General features: G+C 39.0%; 1 protein-coding gene across 3 annotated transcripts in view; it reads right to left on the bottom strand.

Annotated features, from left to right (window-relative positions):
* Positions 1 to 11,087, bottom strand: part of Tfap2b (transcription factor AP-2 beta) — a 28,729-nt gene extending 17,642 nt beyond the window's left edge. The window contains exons 1-3 of one of the 3 annotated variants that reach the window (XM_048805463.1): positions 10,795 to 11,087; positions 6,028 to 6,486; positions 1,274 to 1,334 (exon numbers count right to left, since the gene is read on the bottom strand). In XM_048805463.1, the coding sequence (XP_048661420.1) occupies positions 1,274 to 1,334; positions 6,028 to 6,486; positions 10,795 to 10,875 (601 nt within the window). In that variant the 5' untranslated portion in view covers positions 10,876 to 11,087. Of the gene's footprint in view, positions 1 to 1,273; positions 1,335 to 6,027; positions 6,487 to 7,685; positions 8,879 to 10,794 lie in introns of those variants that run through there. The other 2 variants (XM_048805464.1, XM_015487942.2) reach the window with 2 other exon arrangements.
* Positions 11,088 to 22,219: the final 11,132 nt, after the last annotated feature.

The raw sequence follows: 22,219 nt of genomic DNA, 5'->3' as shown, positions 1-22,219 counted from the left end.
GCTTAGGAGCAAACACTCGAAATACACCACACACCCCGCCCCCCCCCCAAAAAAAAAAAAACCACATTACTATTCTTCAGGATATCCATTCCCAAGCCAAATGGCATCATGTCAAATATTGCTTCCTTTGCCTACCTCTCAGAGCTATATAGTTCTTACCTTTGTAAAAGAAAATAGAATACCTCCCCCTTATCCTGCAATCCTTCTATTTTCCCAATTTGACTGGATGGATTGATTACTTTCTAGAGCATCTCTCCTTTTAACTATTTCTGTGAATGTCAGATGACTCCAAGTAAATCATGAATGACTTGAAACTGGGGACTGTTAACATGAAACATAAGGCAGGCTTTCTGGAGCATCAATAAGAAAGGGTTACAGTAGTTAAAACTGTTTCCAAATACCAGTTCCTGTGATAATTAAAGATTGCACTGTTTACACATTCAAGCTCCTAAATTTGTGGCATGTGAGTGACATTCAGGCCTTTCGGCAGCCACACTAATCGCCAAGCATTCTCTCAGTGACTGTCAGAGAAGAGGGGAAAAAATTAAGCAGCTGCAATACGCCTGAAATGAGTTATTGTAATTACATTTAATTAGTTTAATTAGTTAATTATTTTGCTTACAGCTGTACAAGAGACTGCAAACATTTGTTAATATCACATGCCCTTTAACAGTATGGGGTGATTCCACAGTCACACTAAATCATGAGTGCATATGTAGGAAGATTTAGATACGTGCATAGGCTGTCTCAGCTTTTCAGGATGCGCATATTTAGCAACACATTTGGCACAATTAAGAATAATAAGAAGAAACAACTAATAAAATACAGAGAACTGGGAACAAAATTACCACACCAAAAAAAATCAAAACAAAAACAAGGAAAAAATACGCTGCCTCAATGATGCAGAGTTTAGCTCAGCAAACTCCAGTTATCAATGAAATAATTATAGTATATTCTTGAAACCAGTGTTTCCTAGCCAATTCCACAAACTATGATAGTTCAATTATTTAAGATAAATCTAGAATGGCTACTGTATGTATTATGAGAAAAATAGCAATTGTATGTCCCTCTGTTTCTCTCATTGGGGTTTGTGTCTGTGGTTTTCACTCCTCCTGGCCACATTTCAAGGAAGAAGACTCCCTGAAATTGTACTATAATTCTGAACAAACATTTGTATTTTATAAAATATTGAGTTCCTCCAAAGTGAAAGCTCATCATAAAGACATTAAAGCATAGGAAAACTTTGCTTACTTTTGGGAGGAATATTCCATACCTTTTTTAATGACAGACTGGTCCAATAGATTCATGCCGCTGTTATTGGCATCTTCAACTGACTGTGAATATAAAAACATAACTATTCAAATTGACTGGATATTAAAGAATTGCACACATAAATCATGTCACTCTAAACTGGAATTTTTATATTTCCATTTATATTAATACACAAAGGGAGGTTTTATTATTATCATTATTACTTCCAAATCGACATAGAAATGAAATTCACCAAATTATAAATTCTTCCAATGGAAGAAAAGGAAAAAGGAGACTATGAGAGACATCTGGGATGCAACACTGGTTATTATATAAAACATAGATATTACATAGACATGTAAACCTTTATATTATTTGCTCTTAGGAAGTGTGAAAATTTGGCAACAGCTGAAAGATTTTCACCAATATTAGTTAAAAGCAATTTCTGTTTTCCATTCTATCCCAGTGCATCTTAACCCCGAGGTATTTTACAAATACATAATAGTTTACATTATGGGATTTTAATTAAAGTCTGAGCAATTTGAAATGGAATGCAAACAGTAACACATAAGAACATGTTTGGAAGCCTCCAGGACCGCACACCCACGGCAGTCTATACATGTTCCTGTGAGCTGTAAGATTCTTGCTGCACAATGACAATCCCTGGAGGAGCCTGCACCATGTACTCCCCCCTCCCAACTCTGCTGATGCTGCTTCTCAGCATGTAGCACACCTGGTAGGAAGACAGTAACTACAGACACACATAAAGTGCAGGATCCTCCCAGTCAGCACCTAGGTAATCACAAGGAGCATTCATCTTCTGTGCCACAGTACCATCCCAGAAAAGGAAAGTTCCAACTCTGAGGATTGGCAGCACTTCTGAGGAAAAATAGTTGTTGGAGCAAGTTTCTTACTGTCAGGATGTACAGCAACTGAGTCTGGCTGTACATCCCAGTGTCCAAAAGTAGGTTCCCTCCCAAACCCAATACCAGTGAAAATAAATGCTTGATCTTTCTGAAATGTTCAACTAAGTTTGGACCAATTTGTCACCCACTCATAGAGAAGTATAAAGAAAAGGGCTTGGAAGTGAGGTGTTTTTTTTTTTGTTTGTTTGTTTTGTTTTGTTTTTTTCACAGCACCTCCCACCCACCTGCATCTCCAGACAGGGTGTGTATTCACCATAAGAAAGACTGTCTACCCCGAATAAGCAACACTTGGGAAATGGGATGATCTCATCATTGGGGGTCATTTGTTTCTTTTCATTTTTAATGGTCACCCTTCTGCTTTTAGAAAGGTGAGGAAAATTGTTATTTTTCTGTAAGAACTGTTTTCCGTGTTGCAACATGCCATGTGCAACTTAAGAAATAGTATGCTGTTAAAAAAAAAATTCGCATAACTTGTTCATAGCTCTTCAGGCGACCTGGCCACTCTGACTCGCATCCATACCCGTTTCCCCGCTTACTATGTGCACAGTGTCTACACTATCGATGGATTCACACACGACAGAAACGCTCGCCTGTTCTGTGTGTGAGCAGACCCTCGCTTTCACGGGCCTGGACCTGTGAGCCCCACACCTCACCCTCACGTTAGTACGTAAATATGTATATACGCCTCATCAGCGACGTGGGGTAGTTGTGGTAGTTAATGAGAAGGCTCTTGTCTGATTTTCTATCTAATTACGGCCGCCTGCTGGGTTTTTGTACAGGATATTCACGCAGCATGCTGGCGCTTAATCGTCACAGGGAGGATCGTAAAGATTTAATTAGGACTGCGTGCGGAAGCGCAGAAAAACAACTCAGACTCGTAATTACTAGACTTCTTTAGTTAAAAGTGATACCAGGGGTTGCTTTAAGACACAAGGGTGTTTGTGTGTGTGTGTGTGTGTGTGTGTGTGTTGGGGGGTTGACGTAACATCTTTTTATGTTTATATTCATGGGTGGTAGAGGTGATTGAAGGGTAGAGAGCAAAGGAGTGAAGATGAAGGAGCGTACATGGCAACTGAACAAATCCAAAACTAAGTGTCATCTTGCTCCTTTTCTGTCTTTCTGTAGCTATTTTTCTTGAGTTTTTTTTTAACACTACCCTCCCCACACACAATGGGTGAAATGTAGCATACCCAGAACCCAAACAGCGATTTGCTAGTTTAATAGCCCCAGTGAGTAAATTGAAATAGAAATTGACAGGGTTTTATAGTTTCATTTAAAAAAATATTAGAAGCATTTGGTTAATTAGTTCTCCTTCTCTTCTCTCACAGGGCGGTGGCCCTGCGTGTGTGCCTTTGGGTCACACAACATCCCCCAACCCTCGACCCACAGGCCTGGGCAATACCCTCCAGGTCTGTCTGGTCTTTGGCTGGAAGTATCCATAACCCCCCCCCCACACACACACACACACACAGGCATGCACACACATAAACATCAGGCTTTTGAGATAGAACAAGTGATTCTGAGGTGCAGGCCAAGGAACTCTCTTGTCCCTTTTAAGTACTAGAGGAATACAGACCAGACTGGTGCAGCCAACCCATTCTGAAGGTAGCTTCAAGGAATCTTGAAATCCAGATAGGCCTGTGGAACTTAAGCTCCCAAACTCCAGATCCCTAACTTGCAAGTGGAGCAGACAAATTGCAGTCTCTATTTGGGTGTCTGATCCTATGTACCCAGCCTCTTCTGTCTTTTTCACCTTCCCTGTGTTGTGCCAATCTCAGACAGGAGGTCTGTCATGGAGAATGAGATAGGGACCATCCCTGCACAGATTGTTTATTCCTTAGGACAAGCACTGGGTGTATTCCCTGCAATCTCTGCACTGAGGGCTGTCCTGAGAAGGTCCTGCAGGACACCTTGCAGGCCATGGACTGGGATGAAGCTGGAGAAAGAACAGGTGAGGAATCAGGTGGAGCACAGAGCATGAGAGGACTCTTTTCTAAGCTTTCTCTACCTCTGCAGTCTCCATTCTAGACAGCAACAATGATCTGTTCACACAAACACTCTAAATCCTTTCCCATGCTTTGATAAGGATATTTTCTGAAATGCTCATGTATCTGACTCTGTTTTGCACTCACTCTTTATATTCTGAAAAATACTCAAAACACCTCCCAATTCTGGCCCTAAAAAAGTAACTCCAAAGAAATCTGCTCCCTCTTTAGAGGAAAAAAATTCAGTTGCCTGAGCCCAATCCCCTTGGCCAGCAGGGTGGAAGTAACATGGCTGGTGTTAGCACCACCAAGAGTAATGGTGATGAGTTGATCCACTTTCATTATTCAGCACTTTGAACCATACTCGGAAAGGTTAATTTAAAAACTTTTCCCCCTGAGACACACGTTACCCCAATGCATTAAAAAAAAAAAAACTATGATATATTTCCTTTCTCATGTGATATTCCAAAATGAGCAATATCTCCAAACAGGGATAGTCAAGCTTGGTTAAATTAACAAACCATCACTCTTATTACAGTGGGTAAATCCAGCCATAAATCAGGTAATTTTTTTCAGGTAATTTTTTTCTTAAATAATAAATAACCGAGTTTCTTTTAAAACAATAAGCCATCATAGACCATACAGAGACAGCATTTGTTGCTGTCACATTTTATATTGTTTTCAACGAGGCAAAGAACGAATGGCATACCCTATTCTTTTTCCCTTTTCATTTTGCTCTACTTCAGATGTAAGTATAGAATGATGTATAATATATACAACTATGCCAATGAGATCCAAGTGTCAATTAAATACCCTTCAGCTATATTTATCTTTTCTGTAGATTATTTAAATGGGGAAGGGGAACCTTCTCAGAATAACCCAGACAGTTTTTAGGAATCATTTCTTTGATGTTTCTTTGTTTAGTTTAACAAGTATTTGCAAATCAGGTTCCATTGTGTAGGTTGCATATGGAATGGTGGGTGGGGGAGTGTTTTGAGTCTTTTGTTTTAAGAAATAAACACGTGATACCCTTTCAACTGGGATATTGGCATTCGGGAGAGAAGAGTATTAATAGGAGAACCAATGGGACCCAAGAGGAAGGTGGATTATATTGTGTCACAGTCATTTAATGGACCAAGAAGTGAAAAGAATCTCCAAAATGATATCTGTCCTCATAGACTCCCAAACCAATTTGTGGCTTTCTGTGTCTGTCCCCTACAAATATTCAATCCTTGGATAAGGACTTTGAAATCTTATCTTGGGAAAGGACTCTGCACTTTGTGGGAAATTCAAAGCAAGACCTGGCTTAAACAAACAGCTCCTGACTTTCTTCCAATGTGAATTGTCATGCTTAGTTAAATCTTTGCAAATCCAGCAGGAACTTCTGGACCCTACAGAGAAGGAGTCCTTGCACTTTCATGCTAGGCATCCAGGTCTTCACCTGCTAAGTCAGTGGACAGGCCCACTATGGGGTGTGTATAGTGGTGTGATAGTGGGGGTGGGGTAAGTAGCATGCCAAGCTTGCTCACACAAAGCAAGAAGAAAATTTGCAGGAGTTGGGCAGCTGAGGCAAGAGAAGAACATTAGTTTTGATTTTAATGATCCTAAACTATAAAAACTCATATATTTTGTCTCTTTCCTGATTTAAGTTCCAAGTGATTCTGACTTTCATAAATAGACCTCCAGAAACTGCTGCTGTATGTATATACACATATACACGTGCATGGTTATATATGTCCTGTCCAGCTTGTCCTGTTCTAAAGATGAAAACAACTTCCTTCAAAGGAGACAAAGCTGCCCCTCCCCTGCTCTTACCCGTCCCGAGGCATTCGTTATTTATTATTGTCTTGTTTGTTTGTAATTACCTGGACGTCTTCCATACCAGGATGGCCGAGGCCGTGCAAGGAGAGGCTGTCACCCATGCCCGCATCCAGGCCGTGGTGAGCCGAATGAAGCAGCACGTCCGGCCGGCGGACCGAGTGGTAGTCCCTCCGAGGATCAAGGCCGGAGAGTTGGGGCAAGGCGGCCCGAGGCTGAGGCAGGAGAGAGCCGGCTTCCGAACCCACTTCTTGCCGCTGCCGTTGCCCCCAGGGGTGCTGTTGGGGTTGATGCAGTGGGTTCAGGGAGTAGGGGTCGTTGACGTGAGAGTAAGGATCCTGGCTCTGGTGGTAGGGGAGCGGCTGGTAGGGAGGCGGGAAGTAGGGCGGCTGGAAGTCCGATGATGGGGTGTGGGACAGCGGCGGGGCGCTTGAGTAAGGTCCTTGGGACACCGAGCCCAGCTGAGAGAGCCTCGAGCTGTGGCTCGGGACGCCATCGTGCCGGTCCTGGGAGCGAAGAGAGGAAGAGAGAGAGAAAGAGAAAGAAAGAAAAAAAAAAATACAAGGGACAAATGGAGAAGCCTGGCTACTCCTGTAAGCCTTCCAGGGACAGGGGAAGCAGGAGTCTGAAACTTGGACCCTAAGTTGACTCTGGGCCACATGATTTCAGCAATTCCAAATGGGAGGCTTTGGGGAGAAAAGAAAAGGAGGATCACCCACTAACCAACATTTGAGCCTTCTTTTGGGAGTGCAAAACAGGCAGAGGGGTGAGAGTAAAGGAACTGTGTGAACATTAGTTAAATGTCTTAATTTAAAAAGTAGGAGACTTACATATATAGTGTTTGCTCTTCTGCATGTTTTAAGCTATTTTTTTTCCTAACTCTCCCAGAGATCCAAACATAACAAAATAGAAATCAAATGTCTGTGCTGCTCCCCTGTTTAAAAACCAACTTCTGCCATCACTGGCAATGCAGCTGGCTAATCAGGAATCCCTTTCCCAACCTGGTGATTCCAAGACCTCTGAAGAATCTGCCTGATCTGAGTTCTCAATCACCCCTCCCTCCCCAGGAGGAATTAAATAACTTAAATACTGTTTGATTGAAACGGATCTCATTTGAAATCATATCCTAAGCCCATGTTAAATTGAGTTGTGGTTTGCAGGAGTTATTTCTTAGCTTGCTTTTCTATATTGAATATTATTATACTTCAGGGTGTTAAAATGAAGAACCTGAAGTTGGGAGGGGGGAAAAACCCAAACAACTTATTCTTGGTCTTTTTTGGAGTGTAAGCCAAGTGAAAAGAGAAGGGGGAGGCGTATTGGGGGCACTTTAAGATTCTCCCTCTTCTTTGTGTTAATACCATGGTAAAGTCCCCATGATTCTTTTTGCAGAAAGGGCCACCTAAATTTCCAAACTGCAATGGCAAATAAAAAGTTTTTGGTTCAGCCTCCCCCCCTCCCAGCTGACTCATGGAGCTCAGACGGAGAACACACAATGCAGAGAGAAGCAGCTGCAGCCTCGTCCAATTATGGTGCTAAATTACCAAGCCAAAGGCGCTCAAAGGAAGACAGAGGGATAGAAAGTGAGATACACACACACACACACACACACACACACACACACACACACACATACAGAGATGCAGAGACAGAGAGACAGTGAGAGGAAAGAGCATGCAATTCTGGTACAAGGTGAATCCAAACTCACCATGGATGAATAGGTGTGGACTAACATCTGGAAAAAAAAGCCTGGTTACTGCTCAGAATCAAACAATGATTTTTTAAAAAATCAAGGAGTCCGGTAGAGAAGTAAACTGGACACAAGAGCCGAGCTTGAGGTGTTTCCAGGACAAGCCATCAAAAAAAAAAAAAAAAAAAAATACCCCCCTCCAACAAGATTCGCGATGCCTGTCACACACAGATAGAATCGTTCATCTGTGTCTTGCTGTGTTTTTGGCCTCTTTTCTTCTGCGGTTCTTCGGGGCTTGGGATGCAGTCCTCTTCCACCCGAAGCTGGGCTCAGACTGCTCCGGCGCCCCTTCCTCCCTCCGCTTGCCTACACCGCCTCATAATAATTGATATTCATGACTATTAATATTACACGAGTACTTTAAAGGGAGAATGGAGGACAAATGGAGCGTGAAGCAGCAGCGAGCGCAGAGCTCCCCTACTATTGTAAATGACGTTCATTCAGTGGAGAATTACTAGATGTAATCAGACGAGGGGGCTGGCAAAGGCAGACTGGGGAAAAAGTTTAGCAGGAAAGAGGCAGAACTTCAATTAACTGAGCCGGGACACGCGCAAGGCAGCCTCTGCTCCTTTGGACAAGCCAGTGAGGGAAAGCAGCACTGAGGGCTTGTTCAGAATGTAGGTATCCTTGTATAAGGAGAGAGACTTTCCTAATGGGAAGAAGTGATCGCCCTGGATGCTTTGTGTGAAGCAGATTAAAAACCAAAATAAAAAGGCATGGACTCCTCATTTGGAGGGAAGATAAAAGTAAATTGGTGGACACAGTTATTTACGGTGACATTTGCAGACTTTCACTGAATGTGAAAGATTATGCTGAGTTAAAAAAAAAAAAAAACAGAGGTAAGGATGGGGGCTTTTAATCCTTGGGCAGACTTTTCCTCTTTAGTGTTCAGATAGCCTGCAATTTTTACCTCCATTTAAAATATACACGATCAATCTTCAAGCATACTAAACTTATCCTTTCCAGGCAAAGCCAGGGGCAACAGAAAACCTTTTTGGATGTTTTAAGAACCCGTTCAACTGGCCTGACTGCCATTTCTGTTAAAGTTCAACCCTAGTCCAGACTTAAATAGGCTCCTTCCAACAAACGGAGGGTTCTCCTGGTTTTTGAGTATAAAATTTAGGCACCCAGGAACACCTTCGATATTCTTTCTCTCTTCCTCTCTTTTCTCCCTCCCCCTTTCTCTCCTCTCTTTCCCCCCTCCACTTCACCCCTCCCTTTTCCTCTCTCCCTCCCTTTCTCTTCTCTCCCTCCCTCCTTTCCCATTTAGCCGTTTTATTTTTCATAATCAAAGAACGAGTGTTACTCTGATTACTTTAATCCCTCTGCCTATACCCAGAGCTATTTACACGGTGGCCCCAGCCCTTCCAATATCACGTCTACTTTGGGTGTTCATAGTTCTAATGCCCTCGACTTTACTATTATCCCGCCTGTTAAGGAAAGAAAAGGAGGCAGAACCGAAACAAACCCCACCAGGCGCGGAGGCGCGTCTCTTCGCTACAGTCAATACACAACCATAACGAGGAAAGGGAAAACCCAATCATCATTCAACAGAAAGAAGAATCTTTTTCTTTCTCTCTCTTCTCCCTCGCTCTCTCTGTCTCTCACAACACAACCAAAATTAGGATTTAGGGACGGCAGGAAGTGAGGGACACTGGGCGCGGGCGCTGGGCGCTGCTTGCGGAATGCTGGTCGGAGCCCCAGTCTGTCTTGTTAGCCCTGGGCAAGCGGCTTCGGAAAGAAGCCGGCCGGCGGCTTGGACGAGTCGCCCACTTTTAACATCCGCAAGGCGATTCCCGCCGGTCTTTCAAGAGTCATCCTGGAGCTGCAGGTTTCTTGCCCGGCCCTTTGGGGAGCTTCTGCGTCCCGACACAAACGCTTGGTCCAACCGGGCTTTGCCCAGTTCCTGTTGCCTGGGAATGTGCTTCTCTTCTGCCCTCTTCTCTCCAACTTTTTCCTCTTTAAAATCTCCACTGCCTCGCTCGTCCGCTTCGACCTCCCCCACCCTTCCCTAACTCCGGTTGGCCTTTTCCTAAACGCCCTTTTCGAGGCTTTACTGCCTTTCTTCTTCCCTCATTCGACGTCTCCTCCGAGCTTTCGCTTCGGCCTTTTCCCTCGCTCCCAACTGGAGGTCTCCCAGGCTATTCCTCCCCCGAACAAGGTTCCGCGGGCCCGGCCTGCCGTCCCAGCCCGTCCCGCCTCGCGCCCTGCGCCCCGCCCGGACGCCCGCCTCTCCCGTTAGCCGTGGAGCTACACGGCCGCCGCGTCAATCCTAGCCCGAGATGGAAAAGGGCATGGGGGGAGCGCGGTCGGGCCCCGCGGAGGCGTCAGGCTCCGGCTCTGCGGCGCGCAACTTCTCCAGCCCGAGAGGCGTTGCGCTAGCCTCGGAGGAGATAATCGAGTGCACAGAACCTGGGCAAAAGATTTCGTTAAAAGTGCCCAAACATAGTGAATCTGCGATCTCTCTTTGGATCCACTGACCAGCAAATAAGCAAAACACAAGAAAACAACAACAAAAAAATAATAATAAATTGTCGGCTACGGCTCCTTATACTGTGATCTATCCATCCATGTATCCGTCTGTTTTACCTCTCCCCCTCTAATTTTCAGTCCTGCACTTGGATCTGCTTGTTACAATTTCAGAAACTTTATTGAAAATAAAAATTAAAAGCCTGAGTCTGTTATGAAAGAGGCTTGAAAACTCAATTCTCTCCCATACTCAAAACGAGAAGAGCGCCTGCCTTCACCTGAATCTCTTGTTTTTCTCTGACAGTTTACCCACATCAAGTAGCACCACATTCCCCATCATAACCTAGGGGGAGGAGGAGAAAAGAGAAAAAGAAAAGAAAAATAGCTCCTAAATTAAAGTTGCCAGATTTCAAACTTAAAAGTTCTTTTTCAGAATAGCGAAGTCTCCCAGAGTCTTTCTAAAAAGTTAAAGAACGCTGAGAAAAGCAACCGGAAATCTACGAGTAAATCGCTTAAAAATATATATCAGTTGGGGTGTCAAGAAGCTCAAATTCTCTGTCTGCAAAGCTCTAAAATGCATCTGGGGGTGTCGGCTCACCTCATAGATATCCTCGTACTTGACATTCTCCACGAGCTTCCAGAGCATGATGGCAGCCTGGTCTCTAGGAGGTGAGTGCATTCATGTGAGGAGCAGATGTCTGGCTTCTCAGGACTCCGCTGTCTGTAATGATCCATCTATAATTGGAAATGGGGGATACACACCAAATCCGACGCTCCTCTCCCATCGCAACTTATATCTGTTGTCTCAAACAATAGGCTGGAGAAGTAAGCCTCAGCAGAAAGAAAAACAGTATTGCACACACAGGAGTTAGATGCAACCCACAGACATATATATTATAAAAAATCATAAACACGCATTTACACTCAGATACCCACATTTAGTTATATAAGCACCTATGGGTCATACAGAGTCTACAGACACTAAATGTGCACTTAAAAGAGAAATAGTTATCCAGGGTGATTGATAAATACATTTTAAAACCTCTATATTAAAAATGATGAATCATTGTAGCCACTAACTAAAATCTTCAACAATTCATAATGAGAAACCAGAGGCCATCAGTCCTCTAATTTTCTATGTAGATTTTTAAAGGGGGGGGGCATTACTGAGCTTTTTAAACACAAATCTCTTATCTATGTGTGTACAGGAGGAGAGTATTTGAAAACTGGATTTGGTGATTTTTTAAAAAAGGCTCTCTGTGTTGATGATTATACAACTTTTTTTTTTTTTTAACTTTGTCACTATGGAACAAAAAAGCTAACTACCACAGGGACCATTTCAAGTATTTTTTTTTTTTTTTTTTGTCATTTTGCTTAACATATTTGGAAACTTTAGCAATTTTCTGAATACCTTAGTCTATACTGCTTGTTGATTCAGAGTTTGTAGTATGCATTTTCAACGTGTTTCATGCATCATTCCTTTTGGCTGGAGTCTCCATTTTATGAACTTTTTGTTTTCAGATGTTAGAAGCAACAAATCCACATGCTCATATAATGTTAATTTTGAGCCTTCTTCACAGAAGCATAGGACATTTTATATTTACATCTCTTGTCTATCACTTTGTAAGTGGTTTTAATCATGAAGAGTCAAGAAATAGTCATATAAATCTTTGAGAAGATTTAGGCTGTATGTTCTTCAAGGATATAATGAAAAAAAATTAGGCTGTCAAGAGGTTTTGGCGTATTTTTTAAAAAGATATTTTTCTTAATAAAGTGGCTCATATATTTTGTAAAGGAAAGCATAAATAACAACAAGAACAAAGTTAACCAAACCTCATAAATAGGTGTTCTTTCAGATACTTGGTTTCTAATTTATCAGGAAATAGATACTCACTTATCCCTTTTTTCCCACCCCCTGTTTTTCTACTGCCTTCCAGGGTGCGGCAGGAAGACTCCCTACAGCCAGAAGGGTGGCACTGGGGAAGATCTTTGCCCCTGGGGCAGAAAATAAATGGCAGGAGGGAAGGAGTGTTGGGGCAATTTGAGGTGGAAGTTATTAAACCTGATAAGAGTGAATCTGCAAAGGGTGATTGTCTTTAAATCTGCAATTGCTGGGCGCTTCGGTGGTCCAGCACAGACAGACACTTCTCAAACAGAGGGCTCCTGACAACCACAGTGAATACGGATTCAATAAAAACGGAGGAGATGCTTCATGTAGGACAAAATGAACAATTCTGCAGATTTTGATTATTTTTTGCCATAAGTCAAAGGAGAGAAACATAAAGGTGCTTCAACGGGAACTTAATAAACCTTTTTCTACGTTTCCAGTTCTGATTTTTATGTTTTATCTTTTCTTCCTTCTTCTCTCTTATTCCTTTCTTTCCTCTGTCCTGCTATACATCCTTCTTTCCTTTCTTCATTTTTTCTTTTTTCTCTCTCTCCTTCTTTCTGCCTCCCTTCTTTTCTTTCCTTCATGCCTTCTTTCTTTTCTCCTTCCTTCCTTCTTCTTTAAGTATTAACATGTTAAAGTACACAGAATCTGCACAGGTTTTCCACTAGGAACACAGGCAAAGACTTTCTTTTTTGCTTGGAGAGCTAGTTAGGAGACGGAAAAACATTCTTCCTAATTTCATTATATGATGGGACTTAAAATGAGTTCCAAACACCTTTCTAGAACTGAAGTCAGTCCCAGATCAATATATTGAAACACAAACGCTATAGACTTGAAAATTCCAATCCGCAGTCACAAACTCATTAATGGGGAAAAATGTCTTCTCCTTTTCAAACCAACAAATTCTTTATATTATCTAAAGATCATCTCAGCTCAAATAAAAAAAGTATTTGGAAAAAATCTTAAATCTTTCTAAATACTTTTAACACATTTTAATCACTTTTTATGTCATTGATTAATCTGAAATAAACGGTAAAGTTTAATAAAACAAAACAACCTCTAGAGATAATTTTATATATAAAACTTTAAAATATAATGTATTGTGTTAGTATGACTATTTATAACCTTATGTATGTATAATTTTAAATTTTTGTATGTATTTTATTTTATGGTAATTTTAGGTTTTTAAAAATGTAAAAAAATCGTGAAACATTTGACTAACATTTATTTTAAATCTTCAGGCAATTAAAAAGAATAAATCCGATTTTATTAAGAATGAAACACAAACCTAAAATTATATGCAGTCATGCACATATATGTAGAATCACTCAAAGAAATACATATCGATAATAAAAGTCCTAGTTAATTTTTTGACGTGGACATTATTCGAAAAATCCTAGAAATTTTAAGGAAAACCATTCCCCCGGTGCGTTCCCTAAGTCATTGAACGGGCAACATCGCCCTCTGTCGGGATTTTATAGACGCAAACTCTGAAAGGTCGCTCATTTCTTTTTCGGTGATTTTTTTTTTTTTTTTTCCGGGCTTTTAAAACCCTTTATTACCACGAGTATGTCAAACGTTCATTTGTTATTGCATCTACTAATTTTCACATGTTTCAACATGTGAAAAATTCAAATACCTAAAAAATCAATCTCTACTGAGATAATTTATCCTAACTTGGACAGGTCTCTCTTGCTGTGCCATTCTATTACATTTCGCTATTAGCACGCATTCACGTGACGTAGAAAAAGATTCACGCAAGTTCACAGTAAATGCAATCGCAAAGGCAAAGCAACTCTGGAGTTCGAAAGAAAGTTAAAGACGACGATATGCATTTTCACCAGGATTTCTCCTTGCCTTAACGCTCCAATTTCTTTTTCAGGGCACGCACAGGCTCGCTCACCTGGCGGAAGAGCTTGAGACATCTTTGATAGTTATAACTGTATTTACCCCTTTCATCCATATTTATTTTCGTTTATAACAGCAGAAAGTTAATAATACCCTCCTTTTTTTTTTTTTTCAATCTCAGACGGAATATTATCCAATAAATGTAGGAACCAAAAAGCGAAAGCAAATCCACCTAGCATGGAGCCCTCTGCTGGCAGCTTTTGGAGTCGGTTTATGATTTTCTATAAGGTTAGCAAAAATATGATGACATTAAATCGCAGTTAACTTTTAGCACTTTCATTCCTTTTTTCTTTTAAAAGTATAATTATGAATTATTTGAATCTCTTTAATTTCCGTTCACTCTTCTTGTCTTGGCATCTATGGCCATTTCCCTTTGTACATACGGATGGACCATTTTTTCTTTTTCTCTATTGCATAGTCTCCCCGGGTTTCCCTTTTCCATCTTCCCAAACACAAAGATAACAAAGTAAGAAAAGCTACGACTTAGAAGTACTAACTTGGGCCCTGACTCTTTTTATCCTAGGATAAAAATGGGAAAATTTATTTAATAGACTGAAGCTCAGTGTACTGATCTATGAAATAGGAAGGATTGTGATTAAAATAACACTCGTGAAAGAAATAATATGCAATGCAATTTCTTTGTAAACAGCTTTATAAACAACATCTTCTCAAAACACTGAGTTGGGTTTCAGGAAAGTGGAGGTTTCTAGGCTAGGAACTTGCATTTGTTTCTGGCTAGAAACTGGAGGTTAGGAGCCCCAACTTAGGTCTTCTAAACAGATACTCAGTACTTTTCCCACAGTATCATGATGCTGCCTTTGTTCCTTCCTTCTGAAGTTAGGAAAACAGTAATTTTAGATTATTAAGGTTTTTCAGGGTCATTTTTTGCCCTGGACTTATAAATAGGCAAAAAGAAAAAAAAAGGAAGAAAAAAAGCACTGACTCATTCCAATTTAACTCCAATATTGTTCTGCCCTTACCCATCAGAAGCATTAATGTTCGTAGGGTTGGTCAGTAAGATGTTACTACTCTACTTTTTGTTGTGACAGAATCTCTGTTTATATATATATAAAATATATTTTGTATTATATATATATAAAACAAATATATATATATATATGTGTGTGTGTGTGTGTGCATGTGTGTATGTATGTGTATATGTGATATATATATATATATCAGAGGTTGAACTCAGAGGTGCTTAACCATTGAGCCACATTTCCAGCCCTTTTAATTTATTTTTTTAATTTTGAGACAGGACCTTACTAGGTTGCTTAAGGCTTGCTAAGTTGCTGAGGCTGGCCTCAAACTTGTGATCCTTCTGCCTCAGCCTCCCAGGCCCCTGGGTTTACAAGTGTGCGCCACCATGCCTGGCTGTTATATATTTTAACATCAGTTTAAAAAACTTGCTGTTGAGTGGGTGAAATGACAAGCACCTTGCCCTCAGCTCTATAGGGCTTTGATACTAATAGGTTTGAGTGATTTTTTGAAACAAATATAGGAGCAATTAATACTTGCATAACAATATTTAATAAATTAATTACAGGTAAAATTATCTCTAGATTAATTCTTCATGATTATATAGATTGAGGCCAATACCAAATAGAAAAATTTTATATTTTAATCATAATATTAATCAATGCTATATTTGTGATTTTTCAGAGTGACATTGAGTTGAAATTGCCTGTAAGTGTGACAATAATAATTGTTCAAGAGAAAATTATGTTCTCTTGAACTTATGAGAAGAAATTAAAATTTTATTAAATATTTTGATGACTTTTCTGATTAATTTTGAGGGTGCCAAATGGCCAGTGGGATACTTTTCAGTTTTTATCTCTTGGAGATAAAGGGGTTAAAGAATATAAGATGGAGGGCTGGAATAAATGATGCAAACAACCATAGAACGGTGGTTTTTGGTACCAAGGATATTTCACAAAATATGGGAGAGGTGTGTCTCCTCTGCCATGACTAATGCAAGAGGACAGGTGCTTCCACCATTGTGGACATTTTGCATGTTATTGCTTTAAGAAAGAGTGATCTTGAAGGGTGAGAACACTAAACAATTTTGTTTCAAAAGGCAACCAATAGACCAATACATATCTGTGAGTAAAAAAAAAAATTTGCAAATAAAGGCTTGGAAAGATGCAGAGCAGAAATATAACCTTTAAAGCATGAATAAACACATGCAATGTAAAACATCAGAGCTGAAGTATTTTATAAGTAAAGGGACATTTGGGAGAAATTAGCATTACATTGGAACTACTTCCTAAAATTCACATTTATGCACTTTGATAAAAATAGAGAATAATGCTTATTTTATGACTTTATTTATTTATTTTTTAGTGTAAGACAGGTTTTTTTTTTTTTTTTCCCATTCAGTTATGAGCTATGTTTCCTTGGACAAGTCCTTTGGCCTTTTTTTTGGTAACAGTTTTCTTATTTATAAAATGAGAATTTAAATCTCTTCCTTAAAGTTGACATTCATGAATATAAATGACATTTATGAAAGTATCAATTGGTAATTAATGAAAAGTTTTAAATAAAAAGGTTGTTTTTTTTTTTTTTTCTGAAGTTGTGGCAGCAAAATCTTAGCTCCTTGAGACCCTGTGGTGGAAGAGTTTAACAGAATTGTCCCCAATTTTTTGATAAATACTGATCACAAAAGAATTTTTAGTAATATGACCTTAGAATAAAGTAAACAATGAAAGGATAAGAATATAGTGTCTCAGTCTGTTTGGGCTGCTTTAACCAAATACTTTACAGATCTGCAATACCTTCCAGTTTAGGTATAAGAAAGATGGCCATTCATTCCTTTTAATTATGCTGTTATTAGGGAAGAATGTAAAAAAAAAAAACTTTTAAATTTTTGTTTTTTATACTTTATTTTTTGTGGTACTGGAGATTGGACCCAGGGCCTTGCACATGCTTTGCCTCTGATGTACATTTCCAGCCCTCAATTTTAGAGTTTTTATGTTGTGCTTTGGACCATTTTCTATTTCTTTTTTCCTCTCCTTTTTTGTTGTTTGCAGTTATTGTAATTTCTTATGCATAGCCAACCTTCCCCAACACAAAATATCTTACACTTAAACAATAGTAATGTATTGCAGACAGTTCCAGGGGCTTCAAAGTTCAAGAACACGATGCCAGCAGATTTAGTGTTTGGTGAGGTCTCCTTCCTCATAGATGGCATCTGCTGTATTTCCTCAGATAGTAGAAGGGCAAAGAGGGCAAATAAGGTCCCTTGAGTCTCTTTTATAAATGTTCTAATCCCTTGGGATATAGTTACCTTCCAAAGGCCTCACCTCTTAATACATGTTCAGGTTTAGATTTTAATGTAAGAATTTTGGGGGGACACAAATATCCAGACCAAAGCACAGAGCTTGAGGGAAGAGGATATTATTTTAATAGTTTGTATTTCATACGTACTGTTAAAAAAATCTAAATCTAGAAAAATTATGTCTTAGCATATTAAAAGTTTGATCTTGAAATCATGGGCAGTGGTATTTGATGAAGTGTGCAGAATGTAAGCAATGTTCAACACTAAAGACTGAATAGAATAATACTTCATTTTTCAGAAGGGGAGAAATAGATAGTAGCTATTAGAAATTTCACCTAGAGTCTTCCCCAGAAAAATGGTAGCTTAGGTTGTCAATGTGTCACTAATATCGATATGAACTCTGGAAGGAAAAGAAGAGATCTATGGGAACCATTCCATGTGTTCTTTCCTTTTGTTATAAATTTATATGCTGAGTATTGGAGACACAGTGTCTCTGGACCTCATGAAAACATTTTGAAGTTTTCTTATTAGCTCTCTTATCTGAGTTTGTTTGATGATATGGTATTTGGATGTAATCCCCCTTTTAATGAAGGACATGAAATCTGGAGCAGGACAGATGTGTGTGAATTTGAAATCTGCCACTTATCCTCTTGGTTATAGGATAATGGTTAACTTCCCTGAGCCACGATTTATTTATATGAAACATATTCCTTTTATGGAATATATACACAGTCTTAAGTATAAAGAAAGTGCTCAGAATATTGTATACACTATTTTTTCTTGTACTTTTTTGTGGGGGCACAGGGAATTAAACCCAGGAGTACTTTACTGCTGAACTACATCCCCAGACCTTTTTTTTTTTTTTTAATTTTGAAACAGGGTCTCATTAAGTTGCCAAGGCTAGTTTCCAACTTGTGATCCTTCTGCCTCTGTCTCCCAAGTTGCTGGATTACAGGCAAGAGCCAACACGCCCAGCTATATATACTATTTCTATCTTAGATTTGTAACTATTTGAATAATTCTATCCCAATGAGTTTGATCATTAATGAAAAACAATTTGAGTCAGTAGTTTTAATAGCTCATTGGCCATAGGACTTTGTCTTAGCCTTATTCTTTCTAATATTGCTTACAAAATTGTTGACTTGGAAAAAGAATAAAAAGGCATGTTCATTATATTTCAGGTACTAAACATTGGAGAGAACAATGTCTAAATTGGATTACAGGATGAAAATTAAAAAAAATATTTTGACCAACTAATACTCAAGGACAAATCCTAAAATCTGTAATAAAACAAAACTAAAAGTCTCCAAAATATGAGCAAGGTGGCTCATGGACTGTCAAGAGAAGATATGAAAAATGCCCAGTTTTACTGCGCATGGTGAGGCACGCCGTAATCCCAGTGACTCAAAAAGCCAGCCTCAGCAACTTAGTGAGGCCCTGAACAATTTAGTGAGACCCTGTCTCAAAATAAAATATGAAAAAAGGGCTGAGAGTGTGGTTCAGTCTCAAAGGTTATGTGCCCCTGGGTTCAATCCCTGGTACAAAAAAAAAAAAAAAGAAAAAAAAGCCCAATTTTTCACTAATAATGGTCTTTATAATATCTGAAACATAGTAACCATGTAAATATAATGCATAACAAATTATTCAGATGAATAAACCTTTTACTGAGTGAAATTCCAGGTTGAAGTAGTAAACCTGGTTCAGATATGTGGAAATTGTAATCCTACATTTTTCTGTGCTGGTCAAACTGTACCTCAGGTGTTCTATCCAGTCAGGATGTGTTGATTTAAGACTGTCATTGATAAAAACAAGTCTTTAAAAGATAGTAGCCAGATTCAACAAAATCATTCAAGGCATTTCAGGGGAGAAAGAGTTGAAAAAAGTGGAATGGGAACTTGGGCATGTGAATGCTGTTTGCTAGTATTGGAGGGGGTCTTGGGGAAGGAGTAGTAGACTGAGGAAAAAGTTACCTGTCTTGTTCACAACTAAACTGCCAGTGCATAGTGCAGTAGCTGGTCTAAAAATGCTCAAAGTATTTTAGGTGAAATAATTCTCTTTAGCTCTAAAGATACAAAATAAGATAAAGAGAGATATTACCAGAAGGCAGATTTAACTCAGTATGAGAATAAAAATTTGAAGTATTGGAAAAGCAGACTTGATTGTGGTGAACTGCCAGTCCCTGGAGGATAAAAGCAGAGCCTGGACAACCTCTGTAAAGGATAGAGTAATGCTGGGCAGGAAGTCTATCTGTCTAGCTGTGGGCTGGTGGTCCTATCCACACGAAGACATTGGGATTCTACTAGAGGTGCTCAGCTTGATATTGCATTGTGAATGCCTCAGATTAATTGTTATTACAAATTAAGCAATATATGTGGAAGATTCCATTATTTCTGCATCTGTATAAGTCTTATTGGATTGGGGAATTGTACACATTTACTGAGCCCATGTTTCCAAGTAGTGCATGTTATCTGATTCCTATTTGTAGAAATAACATCATAGTAATTATACTCACTAGCTTTGTTGGTCTATCAATTTCCAATTGTTTTGCTTTTGTCATTGTCACTTTTTTCCATATTTAATAAGATTCCTGTGGATGGCTGCCTAGAATGAAGAAAAGAAAATTTATTTATTTAGGACATGGATGAAGGACCTTTAAGGTTTTCATTTTCGAGGGAGATTCTTGAGGGACATTTGTTTGATCTTTGAAATACATAAATCCTTTGCAGAAGATTTATCCAATGATCACACTCAAAACCAGACTTCTTTGAGGGAGCCTCAAAAATCTTTGAGTGATTTGAATTTAAGCACATGACTAACAGAGAAGGAATCCTTTCCAAGTCTTTCCTTAATTGTGGAGGAATGTCAAGATTCTTCATAAAACTTTCACTAGTATTTATAAAGAAAGTATAAAAATGTTCTTTTCCTGATGTTTTATAAAACATTTTATTAACCTCATCATCACAACCTAAACAAGGAGTAAAAACCATTTTTAGATTCCACTAAACATAGGCCCAGTCTGTTTTTCATCCTCTCCTACTGGTTGCTTTGAGAATTTGAGTCAATATGTGAAGTATGAAGCTTTCAGCATGAAGACTTTCTAAAAGCTTCCAATGAGTTGAAGTTGAGATTTCAATTAGGTCATATTTCAGATATAATTTCAGTCAGGTCATATTTCTAGCTTGATGCCTACTTGGGGCCCATTCTTTTTTCTTTTCTTTCCCCCCATCCCCCATGTTTCAGTGGTGCTTTGGGTGGAGCCCAGAGTCTAGGTCATGCTAGGCTAAGTGCTCTACCACTAAACTACACCCCTAGTTCTTTTTATTGTTGTGATGGGATCTCACTAAGTTGCTTAGATTGACCTCCAACTCATGATCTACCAGAGTAGCTGAGATTATAAGCATGGGACACCACCCGTGGCTTAGCCCTGTTCTTTTAACATATTTCTCAAGTGCCTAATTTTTTTAAATGCATTACACATATAGATAAATTAGGAAGAAAAAGTTTTCATAAGAAATATTCTGTCTTAATCAAATAAATGAAACATTATAGGATGAGATGTGTTTTAGACATTAACCATGAAACTACATTAAGTGGTATTATAGTTTCTAACTTAAAGCCTTAAGTAATTCACCACATTCTATCTAGTGCTTAGGTACTCCAGTTCCCACAGATTTTACTTTTTTGCTTAGAAGTCTTTTTTTTTTCCTTTTAATAAAAATCAGGATATGTGACTAGTAAATTATATGTATGTGTATGTGTGGGAGAGGGAGAGCCTCCTGTTCCATAATAAATTCAGAGATTCCAGGTTCTTCATTTTTTAGGAGGACTTTTTGCATACTATGCCAGTATTGTCTTTCTCCCATAAATTCTCACCCTGAGAATTTCTAAATCTTGATACCACTTGCTGGTTGGTCCCTATATCCAGGGCCATATAGCTTATCACCTTCATGGCTTTTGGTCCAAGGAACGTGAAATATGTTTGGTTGTGAGCTGATGGGAAGGCTCACCTTGACCTGGACTCAAATATACTATCTTAGCCTTGGCTGGTGTTTTTACCTCTTTGGTTCTCAGATTCCACTGGCCAGATTCTGTGATTGAATGTTTCTTCACATTGAATGACAGCTTAACCTAGGCCCTTTTTCTGTGGAAATAGAGCTGTATTTGGGGTAAAAATGGGAGCTCATAACCCACTTGAATCAAAGTGTGAAATATGATATATCAAGAATTATGTAATGTTTTGAACAGCCAACAATAAAAAATTTAATAAAAAAAGAAAGAAATAGAGCTCACAGAAAGAGCTGGATCAGGCAGCAAACTATTAGCTACTTGGAGATGTCTCAGGATTTACAACTTAACTCTAGAAATTTTTCTCATTCTCACAAACCTGTAATGAAAGGTTGATAATGGCTAATTCGTAACCTAGTATCTTTGAGCAATGGGTCTTTCTCATGTTGGTGTTATTTTTGCAAGTATTTTTCATTTTAATTCTAGAGATGGGGACAGTACTAGAAAATAAGAAACATGATTTTAGACAGGCTGATGGTGTTGGCTCCAAAGTGGCCTTGTTCCCAAGCAACTTGAAATAAAAAAAAAAAAAGACCCTGAATAGAAAGAGAGGCCAGAGGTCTTCTGCCAATTCTGGTCTTTCAAAATCAGAGTGTCTTAAAATTTTTATACAATTATTATCATCTGGTGAGTTATTCTATTGTCTCCAATAGAAGAAGGAAGTCATTTCTTTTGGAGTGATTCTTAATATACTCTAGTACCACCAACTCATACTTGAAAAAATACATTAGTTTCTATGTAAAACAGTTATCAGACACTTCTGTTAAACTATCAATTTGTGGATTAATTGTGCCAACAGAAACAAAGAGTTAATAGCATTATCTCTTTTTACTCCATATTTATTTTCTTTAGCCTGATTAGATTCTTCCTGTTTTAATAGCA

This window comes from Marmota marmota, unplaced genomic scaffold (genome assembly GCF_001458135.2).
Source record: "Marmota marmota marmota unplaced genomic scaffold, marMar, whole genome shotgun sequence".
Taxonomy (NCBI): domain Eukaryota; kingdom Metazoa; phylum Chordata; class Mammalia; order Rodentia; family Sciuridae; genus Marmota; species Marmota marmota.
The sequence above is the reverse complement of the archived record's forward strand: the minus strand, read 5'-3'. Positions and strand labels throughout refer to the sequence as shown.